We start from the raw sequence: 16,291 nt of genomic DNA on the forward strand, positions 1-16,291 counted from the left end.
GTATAAATTTTGATCAACTCAGTTACTAACTCATGAGATTTCAGATCACATGTGAAGTCAACCTTTGAGATAGAAACTGAGTATAAAATTATCTGAGTTTCTATTACAAATATTTAGTGATTTGCTATTCTATTCTAGGTTAATTTGGGGTTGTAAAATAGCTTAATCTTCTTTACAAGTCTCCTCAAGGCTGCAAATTCTTTTTAATTTCTTTCACAGAGAAATCATAATCAAGAAATTAGAAGAACCTCTTGTTGGGGATTAGCCTTGAACTAATTATCTAGTGCCATTCAAAAAACATTACATAAGTCGAAGACCAGTCATTATTTTGGCTTAACTAATTCAATTTCTGTCCCCAAAATGCTGCTTAAAAACCAATCGTGCAGATGTTCAGGAGTTGAGAGACTAGATATTGAGTCACATGGCTTTCCTTGAATGCTTAAATTACTTTACTTTTTTTTTTTGAGTTGGAGTCTCACCCTGTCGCCCAGGCTGAAGTGTAGTGGCACACTCACAGCCATCCCAGTGTTGAGCTGCTGGGCTCTGGCGATCCGTCTGCCTCAGCCTTCCAAATAGTTGGAACTATAGGAGTGCGGTGCCACGCCCGGCTAATTTATGTATTTATTTATTGTAGAGACGAGGTCTTGTCAAGTTGCCCGGGCTGGTCTCGAACCTGTGGGCTCAGGCAATCCACTCGCTTTGGCTTCCCAAAGTGCTGGGATTACAGGCTGAGCCACTGAGCCCAGCCTTAATTACTTTTCTATAGAATATTTCTCATAGAGATCTATTTGAAAAAGTTCATTCTGAAAAAGACAATATTGGGTTTTTGGGGTTTTTTTGAGTTGGAGTGTCCCTCTATAGCCCAGACTGGAGTGCAGTGGCACACTCATGGCCACTGCAGCCTCAACCTGCTGGGCTCAGGCAATCCGCCTCAGCCTTCCAAGTAGATGGAACCACAGGTGCACACGCCATGCTCAGCTAATTTATTTATTTATTGTAGAGACAAGGTCTTGCTAAGTTGCCCAGGCTAGTCTCGAACCCCTGGGCTCAGGCAGTCCTTTCGCCTCAGCATCCCAAAGTGCAGAGATTACAGGCGTGAGCCTCCATACCCAGCCTGAGAGGTTACTTTAAAGTATTAAAACAAAATATGAAATATTGTTCTATAGCTGAGAAATTGCCCTGAACATACAACCTATTCAAAGACAATACCTTGTACCATAGTAAAGTCCAATTTACCAAAATTTGAGATTAATTCTCAATGAATAAAAATGTGAACAGCTACAGAGGTTGAAGGTTAACTTGGAAGAAAAGTTTCCTATACAAATGAGTAAGACTACCAGGCACAATGGCTCAAGCCTATAATCCCAGAACTTTGGAAGGCTGAAATGGATCACTTCAGCTCAGAAGTTCAAAACCAGTCTAGGTAACATAGTGAGACCTCATCTCTACAAAAAAGGAAAAAAAGAGGCAGGTGTAGTGGTATGGGCCTTAGTCCCAGCTACTAGGGGAGGCTGAGGTGGAAGATCGCTTGGGCCCAGAAGGTGAAGGCTGCAGTGAGCCATGACTGTCCCATTGCACTTCAGCCTGAGTAGGAATGAGATCCTGACTCAAAAAAGAAAAGACTGTAGCCAGGCTCGGTGGCTCAGCCTGTAATCCTGCACCTTTGGGAGGCTGAGGTGAGTGGACTGCCTGAGCCCATGGGTTCGAGACCCGCCCGGGCAACTTGGCAAGACCTCATCTCTACAATAAATCAAAAATTAGCTGGGCGTGGTAGCGCAGGCCTGTAGTTCCAGCTATTTGGAAGGCTGAGGCGGAAGGATCGCCAGAGCCCAGCAGGTCGAAGCTGCGGTGGCCGCAGTCTGTACGACAGAGTGAGACTCCAACTCAAAAAAAGAGAAAAGACTGCCAGGATTACTCATTGACAAAGTTGAGCCATGTAGGAATATTAATGAAGTTTGTTTCTTATTTCCTCACTACAATGAAGCTTTCAAATGATTTCTAGCAGGAAACATTTTGTTAGCCTTATATTTTACTCATGCTTGAAAAAATATTCATAATTCAATTTTATTGCAAATTCACAGACTTTCTTTCTGTGAATTTGCAATAAAATTGAATTATGAATTTTTTTTGTTGTTTTACTAAATTACAAGGTAACATGATAAACATTGCTGTTGTTTTACTAAATTACAAATAAACATTGCTGTTGTTTTACTAAATTACAAAGGTAACATGATAATATCTCTTTTCACTATTTCATCAGAATACAAATAATAAAACTATGCGAAGAGTAATGTGTACTCTGCTATTTTTAGTAAAAACACAAACACTGCCAGTTTTGTACTAAATGACAATTCCCTGTTGAAGGATATTTACCCCCGTTCGGGATGCATGCCAGGTAGAACTGAGTTGTTTTCTTATCAAAATAAGCAGGAAGAAGTAGTTAAAATAAGTTACTCAGCGGTAAAATAAACCTCTGTATTTTGATTGGCTCAGCTACAAGTGATTTATCTAAAAAGTATAATAGCTTGATTACACTCCTAAGATTCTGATCAATTTTACTTCAACAGTTTAAAACAAGTAAAATATTATACCAAGACACAGATCAGCTTTAAAGAAAAGGAGAACATTATTATCTATAAGAATCCTAGATAGATATAGTGTGAAAAGAAAAATTGTTCCTCTGGGCACTGAGACTCTTTCAAGGTCATAATTTTTATATAGAGGAAGAAGAAAACAGCACCAGGCGCAGTGGTTCATGCCTCTGATCCCAGCACTTTGGGAGGCCAAGGCAGGCAGACTGCTTGAGCCCAGGAGTTTGAGACCAGCCTCAATCATAGTCTCTATAGAAAAACTTAAAAATTAGCTGGGCGTGGTAGCAGGCGCCTGTAGTCCCAGCTACGCGGGATGCTGAGGTGAAAGCACTACCTGAGCCCAAGAGGTCGAGGCTGCCCTGAGCTGTGATTGCTGTAAGCATGCAACTACACTCCAGCCTGGTGACAGGATGAGACCTTGACTTAAAAAAAAAAAAGGAAAGAAAAAAGAAAACAGCAATCTGGTCAGTATATGGTGAAAACAGTAGTAGCACCTTGCAGAACAAACTAAGTTAGATCAGGAAACAGAAACATGGTTCTGTATTAATATGAGAAAGATGTGAGCTTTAACTCAATGTGTATATTGAGAAGGATAAAGCTCAGTCAGAGCAAATGAATAATTCCTGAGGGGGAAAAAAACTCCAGATGAGGAAAAACTGGAGATATAGTTAAGCCTTCACACAGTGATTCAAGAAGTCACCAAGAACACAGCAGTCCAAATGTAAATTCTAAACTCTACAGAGAAAATTTTAAAAGTTCTGATGTCGCTCACCAGTCATTTTCAGACTCGAAGTAACAAACAGAAATGAGTCGTGCTCCACTTCCCACAGCAAATTTGTTCTCTAGGGGGGACCACTTCACAAAAGTGGCTGCGCGATTAATTCTCAGGATCACCAAGGTTGGCTTCCAGACACCATCCTTCTGACTCCAGACATAGGCATTGCGGTCGGCGCCACAAGTGACGATGCGGTCGCTCTTGGGAGCCCAGTCAATACCTGCAAGCGAGACGTGGGTCATCTGCGTTGTCTGGTCAAGGACAACTGACTGTGGTACAGGCAGGCAGGCACCGCCGTGGCAGGACCGGATGCGGGCTTGATACCTGGCTCCCCAGTTCCATCCTTCCCCCACCTATGGTCTTGAGCGCCATCTCTCACAAAGGCAAGGATGTTTCTCTGCAAAATGCCTGGGACTCAGGATCTTCCATAAGGTCAGTAGAACAGACCTGTTTTATAGTGCAGTTTATAACTGCAGAGTTGACAAAACTAAGCAAGGACATTTGTCCGACCCATTCACCAGTCTCTAAAGATTTTAAACTTCTGAAGATCCATTACCTTTTTCTTTCCTCTTTATTAGATTTTTTTCTTGCCCAAAAGTAACTTTATGCATTCATTAACAGACCTCATGTCATGACATTAACCAACAATCTGCTACATGGTATTCAACTAAAATAGCATACATGGTAAATAAAAATAATCTTTAGTAATAAAGAGGAAAAACATAAATTGTGATTAACTTATATTCTTCTGAAGGTCAGTGTCAGTTAAACCACACTAAGTATGTTTTCTACATGATGCAGGTTCTATGAAAGAGTATCTTTGAGTATCTCCGCATCTAAAACCAGGAATACATATCTGAATATAAGGCTTATTTTTCTTATTTGATCTATTACATATCTGGTACCTCTGTGAAGAATCCCAAAGTCAAAGTCAGTATGTTATACACCAAGGGAAAAATTTACTATGAATCAGTCATTTTATATTTACTGATGAAGTATTTTCTATAAATATAATTTTGCATTAAAAGGTACAAAAAAGGCCAAGTGTGGTGGCTCATGTCTGTAATCCCAGCACTCTGGAAGGCTGAGGCAGGAGTAACACCTGAGCCCAGGAGTTAGAGATCAGCCTAGGCAACACAGCAAGACCTACAAAAAGTAAAAAAAAAAAAAAAAAATAGTTGAGCATGGTGGTATATGCCTGTAGTCTCAGCTACCTGGGAGGCTGAGTGGAAGGATCGCCTGAGCCCAGAAGGTGGAGGTTGTGGTAAGCTGTGATCGTGCCATTGCAACAGAAATCCCAACTCAAAAAAAAAGGACACAGAAATTACTAATAAATTTTTATTATAGATATCTCCCTAAAAATAATAACTAACATTCTTAACATTTATATGAAAAAAGAGCATAAATCAAAGTCTCAATTTGTTATAAATCAATGATTTCAATAGTTTGAAGAGAAAAAAATTGGAGGGACTATATTCTAAGTGATGTATTTCATTTATTCATTACAAAATAATTTGTTGTTCTCTTGGGGTTTTTTTGGTTTTTTTTTTCCAACCAAAGTCTCACTCTGTAGATCAGGCTGGAGTACAGTGGCACTCACAATCACCGCAGCCTTGATCTGCTGGGCTCAGGCAATCCTTCCACTTCAGCCTTCCAACCAGCTGAAACTACAGGCACGCAACACCATGCCCAGTTCATTTTTCGATTTATTGTAAAGATGAGGTCTCGCCATGTTGCCCAGACTGGTCTCAAATCTGTGGGCTCAGGCAATCCTCTTGCCTCTGCCTCTCAAAGTGTTGGGATTACAGGCATGAGCCACTACACCCAGGCTGTAGTCTTCTTTGTCAGATTTTAAATTTTATTTTTAACTACAAAAGAATACTCATACATTGTTAGAAGACAAAGGGACATGCAGCAAGTCAATAAGCCTCTGGCCCCGCTCTTAATGTCCACAAAAATTCCTCCCACAAAATGGTACAAATATCACAGCAAACATTTTCTCGCTTTTTATAAATTAGTATAATTATTCCAAAACACTGATTTTCTCATCTTTCTTAAATCATCCCTCCATTGTTGAGCATTTTGTTGGTTTCCAATCATTTGTTAAAATAAATAAAATTTGAATTTTTTTTTTGCTTGAACACATACCTTTTTGCTTCAGTTAAAATTTCACTGGCTGTGTGTGAGGACTCACACCTATAACCCCAGCACTTTGGGAGGCCAAAGTGAAAGGATTGCCTGAGCCCACAGGTTTGAGATCAGTCTGGGCAATTTGGTGAGACCTCATCTCTCCAAGAAACCAGTAACTTAGCCGGGTGTGGCAGTGCGCGCCTGTAGTTCCAGCTACTTGGAAGGTTGAGGCAGAAGGATCACCTGAGCCCAGGAGGTCGAGGCTGTGGTGGCCGTGAGCGTGCTACTGCACTCCAGCCTGGGCAACAGTGAGACAGACTACGACTCAAAAAAAAAAAGATTTCACTATGATAAGCTATTTCTATGAATGTCCTATTTTCCTAACTTGATTACAAGCCTTTTAACAATGGGAAGCAAGTCTGGTGGTCCCCCTATGAATCCATCTGCTGGTGATCTTGCCTTTTGTGTGATCCTCCCCTTTGGGTGAGGCCACAACCTGTGATTCGTTTCTAACAGTGGAATGCTGGAAAGGAGGTAGAATGTGCATGAGTACATGCGCAAGATTACACATGTGTATAGCACCTATCTTACTAGAGATTCCTATGTTCTCTCTCCATTGTTGGCTTTAAAGCATGCTGCCAGGAATCTTACAGCCACAGGACATGAATTCTATCGACAACCTGAGGAATGATGGAAGTGGATCTTACCCTGGTGGAGTCTCTGATGAGAACCCATCTAGGCTGACACCTTGATTACAGCTTGTGAGACCCTAGGCAGAGGTCCTAGATAAGTTATGCCCAGTTTCATGACTCACAGAAACTATGAGATAATAAATATGTTTCAGTTTAAGCTGCTATGTTTATAGTATTTGTTACACAACAATAGAAATCGAATACATCCTCTAACATACAGAACATTGCCTTGTAAAGAGAAAAGAGCTCAGATTTTGGAATGATTCTGACATTCTGAAATTTCACCCCATATGGCTACCATTCTGATTAGACATACATGTGTTCTATAAGTATTCCTGAGATGCTTAAGCATGAAGTGATTTTAAAAAAAAATCAATAGGTCCTTACTCTATAAGAAAAATATAAGGAGCCAGACATGGTGGCTCACACCTATAATCCCAGCACTTTGGGAGGCAGAAGCAAGAGGTTTGCCTGAGGTCAGAGGTTTAATACCAGCCTGGGCAACTTGGCTAGAGCACGTCTCTACAATAAATAAAAAATAATTAGCCAGGCATGGTGGCATGCACCTGTGGTTCCAGCTACTTGGAAGGCTGAGGTGGAAGGATTGCCTGAGTCAGCAGGTTGAGGCTGTGGTGGCCATGAACATACCACTGCACTCCAGCCTGGGCAACAGGGTGAGACGCCAAAGAGAAAAGAAGCCGGGCTCGGTGGCTCAGCCTGTAATCCCAGCACTTTGGGAGGCTGAGGTAAATGGATTGCCTGAGCCTGTGGGTTCAAGACCCGCCTGGGCAACTTGGCAAGACCTCATCTCTACAATAAAAATAAAAAATTAGCCAGGCGTGGTAGCGTGTGCCTGTAGTTCCAGCTACTTGGAAGGCTGTGGCGGAAGGATCACCGGAGCCCAGCAGGTTGAGGCTGTGGTGGCCGGAAGCGGCCACTGTACTCCAGTCTGGGCGACAGAATGAGACTCCAACTCAAAAAAAAGAAAAGAAAAGAAAAGATAAATATAAGGAACTGTTTTCTGTTTGGTTTTATAGTCCTAAGTCTACTTCTGCAGCCAAATCTTCACTTGAAAATGAAAAGGTGTAAAACCACAGTCACAGTCTCAATTATTTTAGACATTAATTTTTAATTATTCTTAAACATTTACTTGTTAAAGAGAGATGAGAAGGGCAAATATTCAGTAAAAGGCAAATTCTTATCTCATACTAATTTAGCCTTGTATCTTTTTCCCTGTTTCCCCACCATAAGAAAACTTTAGAGGAGAGAGAGGAGAATCAAGAATCTATCTTCTTTCCCGACTACCAAAATAGGAGACGAAGGTAAACTTCTCTTTCATAAAAGTATTCCCACTAATAAAGAAGAAACAACAGATTTAGAATATCATCACTTTGTAGTCACTACTGTGAACTAATGGATATAAGCACTGGCCATCAATAGCTGCTGACATCACAGAAAGACAACTAGACATTATGTGCCTCCTTGATGAGACACCTATGATCCCCTGACTTCAATGGCAATTTACAGGAAATACAGATGACACCATGGGCCCACAATCAGTATAATCTTGGCTCTGGGAAACACTAAAAAACAATGTACTTTCTCAATTTTTCTAAATAAATAAATTGCAAAAGGAAGAAAAGAGAATCTATAAACAAAACAAAAAGATTTAGCCAGGCACGGTGGCTCACGCCTGTAATCTAAGCACCTTGGAAGGCTGAGGCAAAAGGGCTGCCAGAGCCCAAGGGTTTGAGACCAGCCTGGGCAACTTGGCGAGACCTCACCTCTACAATAAATCAAAGAATATTAGGAATGCCTGAACCTGCAGGTTCGAGATCAGCCTGGGCAACTTGGTGAGATCTCATCTCTACAATAAATCAAAAATTAGCTGGGCGTGGTGGCACATGCCTGTAGTTCCAGTTACTTGGAAGGCTGAGGCAGAAGGATCGCCTAGGCCCAGCAGGTCGAGGTTGCAGTGGTCATCGAGTGCCACTGCACTCCAGTCTGGGCAACACAGCAAGATTCTGACTCAAAAAAAAAAAAAGGATTTAAGAAATATATCAATTCATCACAACCATATGTGTAGCTTCTCTGGATCCCAGTTAAAAATTATTATTTTTTTTTGAGTCGGAGTCTCACTTTTTTGCCCAGGTTAGAGTACAGTAGCACACTCACGGCCATCGTGGCCTCGACCTGCTGGGCTCAAGTGATCCTTCTGCCTTAGCCTTCCCAGTAGTTGGAACTATAGGAGCACACCACCATGCCCAGCTAATTTTTTGAGTTTGTTTTTTTTTTTGAGTCGGTCTCACTCTGTTGCCCAGGCTGGAGTGCAGCGGCACACTCACAGTCACCACATCCTCGATCTCCTGGGCTTAGGTGATCCTTCTGCCTCAGACTTCCAAGGAGCTGGAACCACAGGCATGTGCCACCACACTTAATTTTTTTTTTTTTTTGTAGAGATAAGGTCTTGCCAAGTTGTCCCGGCTGGTCTCGAGTCCGTGGGCTCAGGCATAACTATCTTTCAGAGGTACAAATCGAAACATGAAATGATATAAGTCTGGGATGTGCTTCAAAATAGGGCAAGAGGGGAGAAAGTGAGCGAAGAAGAACAAGATTGGCTGTGAGCTGACAATTGTTTAATCTAGATGATAGGGATAAAGGGCTCATTATACTATTCCATTTTAAAAAATTTGTTTAAAATTTTCCACAAGGACTTTTTTTTTCCGAGTTGGAGTCTGACTGTTGCCCAACCTGGAGTGCAGTGGCACACTCATGGCCACCACAGCCGTAACCTGCTGGGCTCAGGCAATCCTTCTGCCTGAGCCTTCCAAGTAGCTGGAATTACAGGTATGTGCCACCACACCCAGCTAATTTTTTGATTTACTGTAGAGATGAAGTCTCGCCAAGTTACCCAGGCTGGTCTCCAACCCCTGGACTCAGGCAATCCTCTCGCCTTCGCCTCCCAAAGTGCTGGGATTACAAGCATGAGCCACCATGCCTGGCAAGAACGTGATTTTTAAAAAGGGAAAGCAATCAAACATCTAACACAAGAGAATATGTCAAAGAAAAACCCCCAAAACTCTGATATCCCTGATATTTGCCATATGTCTTTTCTTTTCTTTTTTTTTTTTGAGTTGAAGTCTTACTCTGTCGCCCAGACTGGAGTGCAGTGGCCACTCCTGGCCACCGCAGCCTCAACCTGCTGGGCTCTAGCGATTCTTCTGCCTCAGCCTTCCGAGTAGCCGGAATTATAGACATGTGCTACCACACCCGGCTTATTTTTTGATTTATTGTAGAGATGCGGTCTTGCCTGCCCAGGCGGGTCTCGAACCCGCAGGCTCAGGCACTTCACTCACCTCAGCGTCCCAAAGGCATGGGATTACAGGCTGAGCCACCGAGCCCGGCACCATACTCCTTTTCTTTGTAGTACCGACTAATCTAGAATTCTTTTTTCACTCACGGCTACCGCAACCCGACCTGCTGGGCTTAGGTGATCCTTCTACCTCAGCCTTCCAAGTACCTGGAACTACAGACACACGCCACCGGCTACCATTTTTATGTGTGTGATTTATTGTAGAGATGAGATCTCACCAAGTTGCCCAGGCTGGTCTTGAACCCCTGGGCTCAGGCAATCCTTTCGCCTCAGCCTCCCAATGTGCTGGGATTACAGGCTAAGCCACCATGCCTGGCCTAGAATTCTTTAGATCTTTTTTCTGCAGTTACTATCTTTCTGAGAAAATATATCTGATCCTTGCTCTCCATGCCACTGTTATATATTTAGATTTTTCCAACAACAGTTATTCAGATCTAAAAAATGCCATGTGAGCATTTAGACAGAAAACAGGACTAAGTTCAAAGGACCCCCAAAAGAGAAGTAGAGGAAAAAAGACATAACTAACTATTTCACGTTTTTGGCTATTTCTTTGGTCTTTCATCTTGGCCTTTCCTCATTTAAAAGTATTTCCCAATGCCAAAACCCTAATTTAACATATGAGTGTTCTAACTCTTAGGCCATGAGGCTACTGGCAAAGGAACTTAAAAGAAAACAGGCCAAATCTAATAGAAACAGGGTTGGGGGAAATAGCAACAAAAATAGAAAGAATGTCTTTGGTGCTGGTTTGGTAATATACTCAGCTCTCAATGCTCACAAGCATCATATACAAACCACTGGTAAAAAGCAAGAAAGATGCTCATGAAATTCTTCTGGAAAATATAAGACAACTTCTGTACAGGATGCAGAATGCCAAAACATACTGAGTGTGGCTGAGTAGAGTGCTTACACCTGAAATCCTAGCACTTTCGGAGGCTGAGACAGGAGGATCACTTGAGGCCAGGAGTTCAAGACCAGCCTAGGCAACAGCGAAACCCCATCTCTACAAAGAATAGCAAGACTTCGTTTCTTAAAAAAATAAATAAACAAGCCGGGCTCGGTGGCTCAGCCTGTAATCCCGTGCCTTTGGGAGGCTGAGGTGAGTGGATTGCCTGAGCCCGCGGGTTCGAGACCCGCCTGGGCAGCGAGCCCTCATCTCTACAATAAATCAAAAATTCAGCCGGGCGTGGTAACGCGTGCCTGTAATTCCGGCTACTCGGAAGGCTGAGGGGGAAGGACCGCCGGAGCCCAGCAGGTGGAGGCTGCGGTGGGCGGGAGCGGCCACTGCACTCCAGTCTGTGCGACCGAGTGAGACTCCAACTCAAAATAAATAAATAAATAAATAAACAAAACCTGCTATGTTTTTCTCTGATTTGAACAAGAATTTCTTTAAGCTAATCAGTATTTGAGGTGATTTAAGGCAAAATTCCAAGTTCCAACTAAAAGAAAAAATAAATCACCATAATAAGTATCACTGTTCCCCACTCAAATAGAAATGTCATTGTGAGGAGCAGAAAAATTCAAGACTTCAGTGAGGTTGGGTGTGGTGGCTCACACCTGTAATCCCAGCACTTTGGGAGGCAGAGGCAACATGGCGAGACCTCATCTCTAGAAGAAATTGAAAAAAAAATTAGGCAGGCGTGGTAGTGTGTACCTGTAGTTCCAGCTACTTGGAAGGCTGAAGCGGAAGGATCGCCTGAGCCCAGCATGTCGAGGCTGCAGTGGCCATGAGCTTGCCACTACACTCTGGCCCAGGTAACAGAATGAGACTTTGACTTAAAAAAAAAAAAAGATCCCAGCAAGAAATTTGTACTTGAAAAATTATGGAATATAAGTTTCAACAGGCTCCAAAAAATTGTTAAAGCTAGTGGCTGAGTCACCTCTGCCAGAAAACAGGATAAAAAGAAACCATAATAGTAAAGATCAAAGAACAGATCAATAAGTGAATATGGATTTTCTTTTTTTTGAGACAGAGTTTCATTCTCTTGCCCAGGTTGGAGTGCAGTGGCGCAATCCCAGCTCACCGCAGCCTTGACCTCCTGTGCTCAGGCGCTGATTCCACCTCCAACTCCCAAGCAGCTAAAACTACAGGCAGGCACCAAAAGGTCCGCTCAATTTTATTGATTTTTTTTTTTTTTTTGCAGAAATGAGGTGTCACAGGTTGGTCTGGAACTCCTGGGCTCAAGCAATCGTCTCGCATCAGCCTCCCAAAGTGTTTGAATTATAGGCCACTGAGCCCAGACCAATTTTTTAAAAAAATAGCTACATATGACTTAACAAAGCGATACATTCTTCTATTTTCCTCCCCCTCTTTTGGTTGGGGCTTCACTCTGTCACCCAGGTTGGAGTGCTGTGGCACAATTACAGCTCACCAACATCCTTCACCTCCTGGGCTCAGGTGATCCTTCCACCTCAACCTCCCAAGTAGTTGGATTACAAGTGCATGTCACCACGTCTAACTAATTTTACTCTATGTCGCCTAGTTTGGTCTCAAATTCCTGGGCTCAAGGAGCCCCCAACCTTGGCTTCCCAAAGTGCTGGGAGTATAAGCATGAGCCACCATGTCTGGCCAGTCTCTTAAAACTTGGTACCTAAATTTGGTTTATTTAATTCTGAAAATCACTATGAAAAATTATCCATTTTTACCTCTTCTCCTTTGACATATGCTTAATGAAACTTAGCACTACTCTGCTCACCACCTCTATCCATTCATTCATTGATAGTTTTTATCAAACACAAGAGCTAACGTACATTCAGGAATCTGCTTAGAACTATGTTTTGGCTGGGTTCAATAGCTCAGCTTGTAATCCCAGTACTTTGGGAGGCCAAGGCGAGTGGATTGTCTGAGCCTGTAGGTTCAAGACCAGCCCGGGCAACTTGGTGAGACCTTGTCTCTACAATAAATCAAAAAATTAGCCGGGCGTGGTAGTACACGCCTGTAGATCCGGCTACTTGGAAGGCTGAGGTAGAAGGATTACTGGAGCCCATCAGGTCAATGCTATGGTGGCTATGAGTGTGCCACTGCCCCCTCCAGCCTGGGCAAAAGACTCCAAGTCAAAAAACAAAAACAGCCAGGCTCAGTGGCTCAGCCTGTAATCCCGTGCTCTGGGAGGCTGAGGTGAGGTGAGCGGATTGCCTGAGCCCGTGGATTGGAGATCTGCCTGGACAACTTGGTGAGACCTCATCTCTACAATAAATGAGCATGTGCCTGTAGTTCCAGCTACTCGGAAGGCTGAGGCAGAAGGATCGCCGGAGCCCAGCAGGCGAAGGCTGTGGTGGCCGGGAGCGGCCACTGCACTCCAGTCTGAGCAACAGAGTGAGACTCCAACTCAAAAAAAAACCGAAAACAAAAGCAAAAAGAACCACATGTTTTAAGATCCAGTGTTCTACAAGCCAGACTGCCTTTTGGGGAAGAGGAATAGAACTGTTGGTCAAAGGGGACTTGACCACTACCTGGAATAATACAAAATGGTCAGGAGTTGTGAATAGGAAAGTCACAAAAAAGAAAACTCAGATGGCAAATACACACCCAAAAGTATGCTCAACCTTTCTAGTACCAGGAAAACACAACTTACACAAACAGCTTATGAACTTTTCACTCATCAGACAGTCTGACCACATCAAGTCTGTGGGGCATGTGGGAAAAGGGCACTCCCACTGTGCCTGGTGGGACTGGTGGGAATGAGGGCAATCTGATGATACTGGCAAAGCTGAGGGTATGCACACCCCTACGGAGTAACAAATCCACCACCTACAAACATTCAAACGTATATATAGAGATTGAGGCATGCTCAGTTCAGCACTCAAAGATAGCATGGAAAAACTGGAAACAACCTAATCATATTTCAATAAAGGAAAGAGCAAGTAAATGACACATGAAATGCTAACTAAACAGCCATTAAAAAGAATAAACTTGATCTAGATATATCAACATAGATCGCAGAAACAATATCAAATGCAAAAGCAAGCTGCAGCAGATGCATATGATGCCATTCATGTAGCTTTAAAAAAAACTCACGGCTGGGCTCGGTGGCTCAGCCTGTAATCCCAGCACTTTGGGAGGCTGAGGTGAGTGGATTGCCTGAGCCCACGGGTTCGAGACCCGCCTGGGCAACTTGGCGAGACATCATCTCTACAATAAATTAAAAATTAGCCAGGCGTGGTAGCGTGCACCTATAGTTCCGGCTACTTGGAAGGCTGAGGTGGAAGGATCACCAGAGCCCAGCAGGTGGAGGCTGCGGTGGCTGGGGGCGTGCCAGTGCACTCCAGTCTGGGCGACAGAGTGAGACTCCAACTCAAACAAACAAACAAACAAACAAAAAAACACCAACAGTACCAAAGATTGTTTATGAACATATACATGTGTATGTAAAAGTATTAAAAATGAACTAGAATTATGCTAGAGCAAATTACAGACTGCCTACTGGAGGAGAAGAATAGGACTGTTGGTGAGAGGGGACTTTACCATTACCTGGAATAATATTTCTTATTATTATCTCCTTTTTTCCTTAAGTTTCCTGACATAGGAAAACAGATTGTTTCCTGCTAAAGAAAAAAAACTGTTAATTCTGGTGGCATATAAACTGCTATGAGTGTCTGTTGTATTACTTTGTTCTTTTCAATAGTTTGTAAAGTCCCACCCCAAAAATAGCACAAAGGAAACTTTTGGAGGGCAGTTTTGCTCATGACTTTCATGTCTCATCTCTTAATCGAAGCTCCCTAGTCCTCAAAGTAGGTCTGGCACTTTCCATAATATTAGTAGTGTAATGTGTACCAGTTGGGCTACGTGAAATACTTAACAATCGAGGTTACTATTACGATATTTTCTCAAAATTTTAAAAACTCAGTAAGTACTATATAACTTTAAATACCATGGCTGACTTAATTTCTTAGGCTCTTTATTTAGAAGAATATTTAATTTGGAAAGACCATACTAAGCTCACAGCCAACTTCCTTTACCTGTGATGTGTCCGTTGTGCTCCTTGAGTTCATGAGCTTTCAACCACTGGCTCCCATTCTTCTTATAGATGTGCACTTCATGATTATTGGGGCTAAGGGCAATCTCTGAGAAAGAAGTCAACATAATAGTTAAAACCTCAACTTGAAATTGTCACCAATAAAGGGACATGTCACAGATGGCATTTTAAAAACAAACTGTAGTAAGGAATAGGAAAGCTGTTTCAAACAAGTGGCTTCCAAATTCATTCTGGAAGAATTACTTTTATTATTTTTACCTTTACTTGGACCCTGTATTTTAAAATGTTTTATAGGAAAACTATGTTTAAAAATTCCACTAGGCACAGTGACTCATGCCTTAATTCCAGCACTTTGGGAGGCAAAGGTGGGAGGACCGCTTGAGCCCAGCAGTTTGAGGTCAACCTAAGCAACATAGTGAGTATCTCATCTACAAAAAATCAAAAAATAAGCCGGGTATGGTGGCACCCATCTACAGTCCCAGTTACTCATGAGGCTGACATGGAAGGGTCACCAAGGAGACCAAGGCTGCAGTGAGCTGTGATTGTACCACTACACATCAGCCTGGGCAACAGAGTGAGACTCTGACTCAAAAGAAAAAAAAGTTCATTTTTCCCAGAGACATAGACAACTGTCAATTAAAGATTCTAACCAGCAAGAAACAATGTTACTATATTTAACTGAAATTATTTTAGCTCACAGTAAAAATGTCTGACAGTTTAGTTCACTGGTGCAACATTATTAGAGATAAAACTTTCATTTCTGTTGCACTTTCTGAACACTAAAAATAGCTTATGGACTCCCCTTACTGCTGTCATAGACTCAAGATGGAACTACCTGCTTATCAAAAAAATCTTGATTCTGCCAATAAACTATATCAAAGCTCAACTTTAAAATAAAGCCAATATAAATCACACAGAAAAAATTCTGTTTTCAAGGGAAATGGCCTGGACCAATCCAAAACATATGAAAAATGAATTTTTAAAAAATGTATACAGGTTGAGCATTCCTAACTTGAAAATCTCAAATCTGAAATGCTCCAAAATACAAAGTTTTTTAAGCATCAATATGACACTTAAAGATAATATTTAAAAGAAATGCTCTTTGTAGCATTTCAGATTTTGGATTAGAGATGCTCCACTGGTATGTATTATGCAAATATTCCAAAATTCAAGAAAAATCTGAAATCCAAAACAATTCTGGTCACAAGCATTTCCAATAAGGGATACTCAACCAGTATTCACATATCTTTTTTTTCTTTTCTATTTCATTTACTCTTTTTCTTTTTCAAACATTGGTTTCTTAAAATTAATATTAGGATCTACGATCCAAAGTTCAGGTCAATCATTTATAGTTTCCCCACCTATATATTTGCTTTTCCTTTCCTCCTTAGGAAAGCTACATGTGTTTTACACATGAAACTGTGGAACTAGATAAAGATCTAGCTCTAACATCCTAAGACTAAATGCTTTCTGGAAACCAGTTATATATTTCTCTAAGTTTCTAAGATGCATACACAAATTCCAAAAGCCATTTCCAAATTTAAACTTGGAAAATTTCAAATTATGTCATAACAAAAATTTTGACTTAGCATACTCAATTTATCAAGTAGTTTTTTAAAAATTATTTTATTTTTTTATTTTTATTTTTTGAGTTGGAGTCTCACTCTGTCGCCCAGACTGGAGTGCAGTGGCCACTCCTGGCCACCGCAGCCTCGACCTGCTGGGCTCCGGCAATCCTTCCACCTCAGCCTTCTAAG

The 16,291-nt window shown here is 41.9% G+C and overlaps 1 protein-coding gene across 1 annotated transcript in view; it reads right to left on the reverse strand.

The window, feature by feature from the left end:
* ARPC1A (actin related protein 2/3 complex subunit 1A) overlaps positions 1 to 16,291 on the reverse strand; it is a 40,215-nt gene that overhangs the window by 11,357 nt on the left and 12,567 nt on the right. The window contains exons 3-4 of the mRNA XM_008057141.1: positions 14,518 to 14,622; positions 3,364 to 3,586 (exon numbers count right to left, since the gene is read on the reverse strand). Of these exons, the coding sequence (XP_008055332.1) occupies positions 3,364 to 3,586; positions 14,518 to 14,622 (328 nt within the window). The remainder of the gene's footprint in view (positions 1 to 3,363; positions 3,587 to 14,517; positions 14,623 to 16,291) is intronic.

Source organism: Carlito syrichta, unplaced genomic scaffold, assembly GCF_000164805.1.
Source record: "Carlito syrichta isolate Samal-C Ts95f unplaced genomic scaffold, Tarsius_syrichta-2.0.1 Scaffold302779, whole genome shotgun sequence".
Lineage (NCBI taxonomy): Eukaryota > Metazoa > Chordata > Mammalia > Primates > Tarsiidae > Carlito > Carlito syrichta.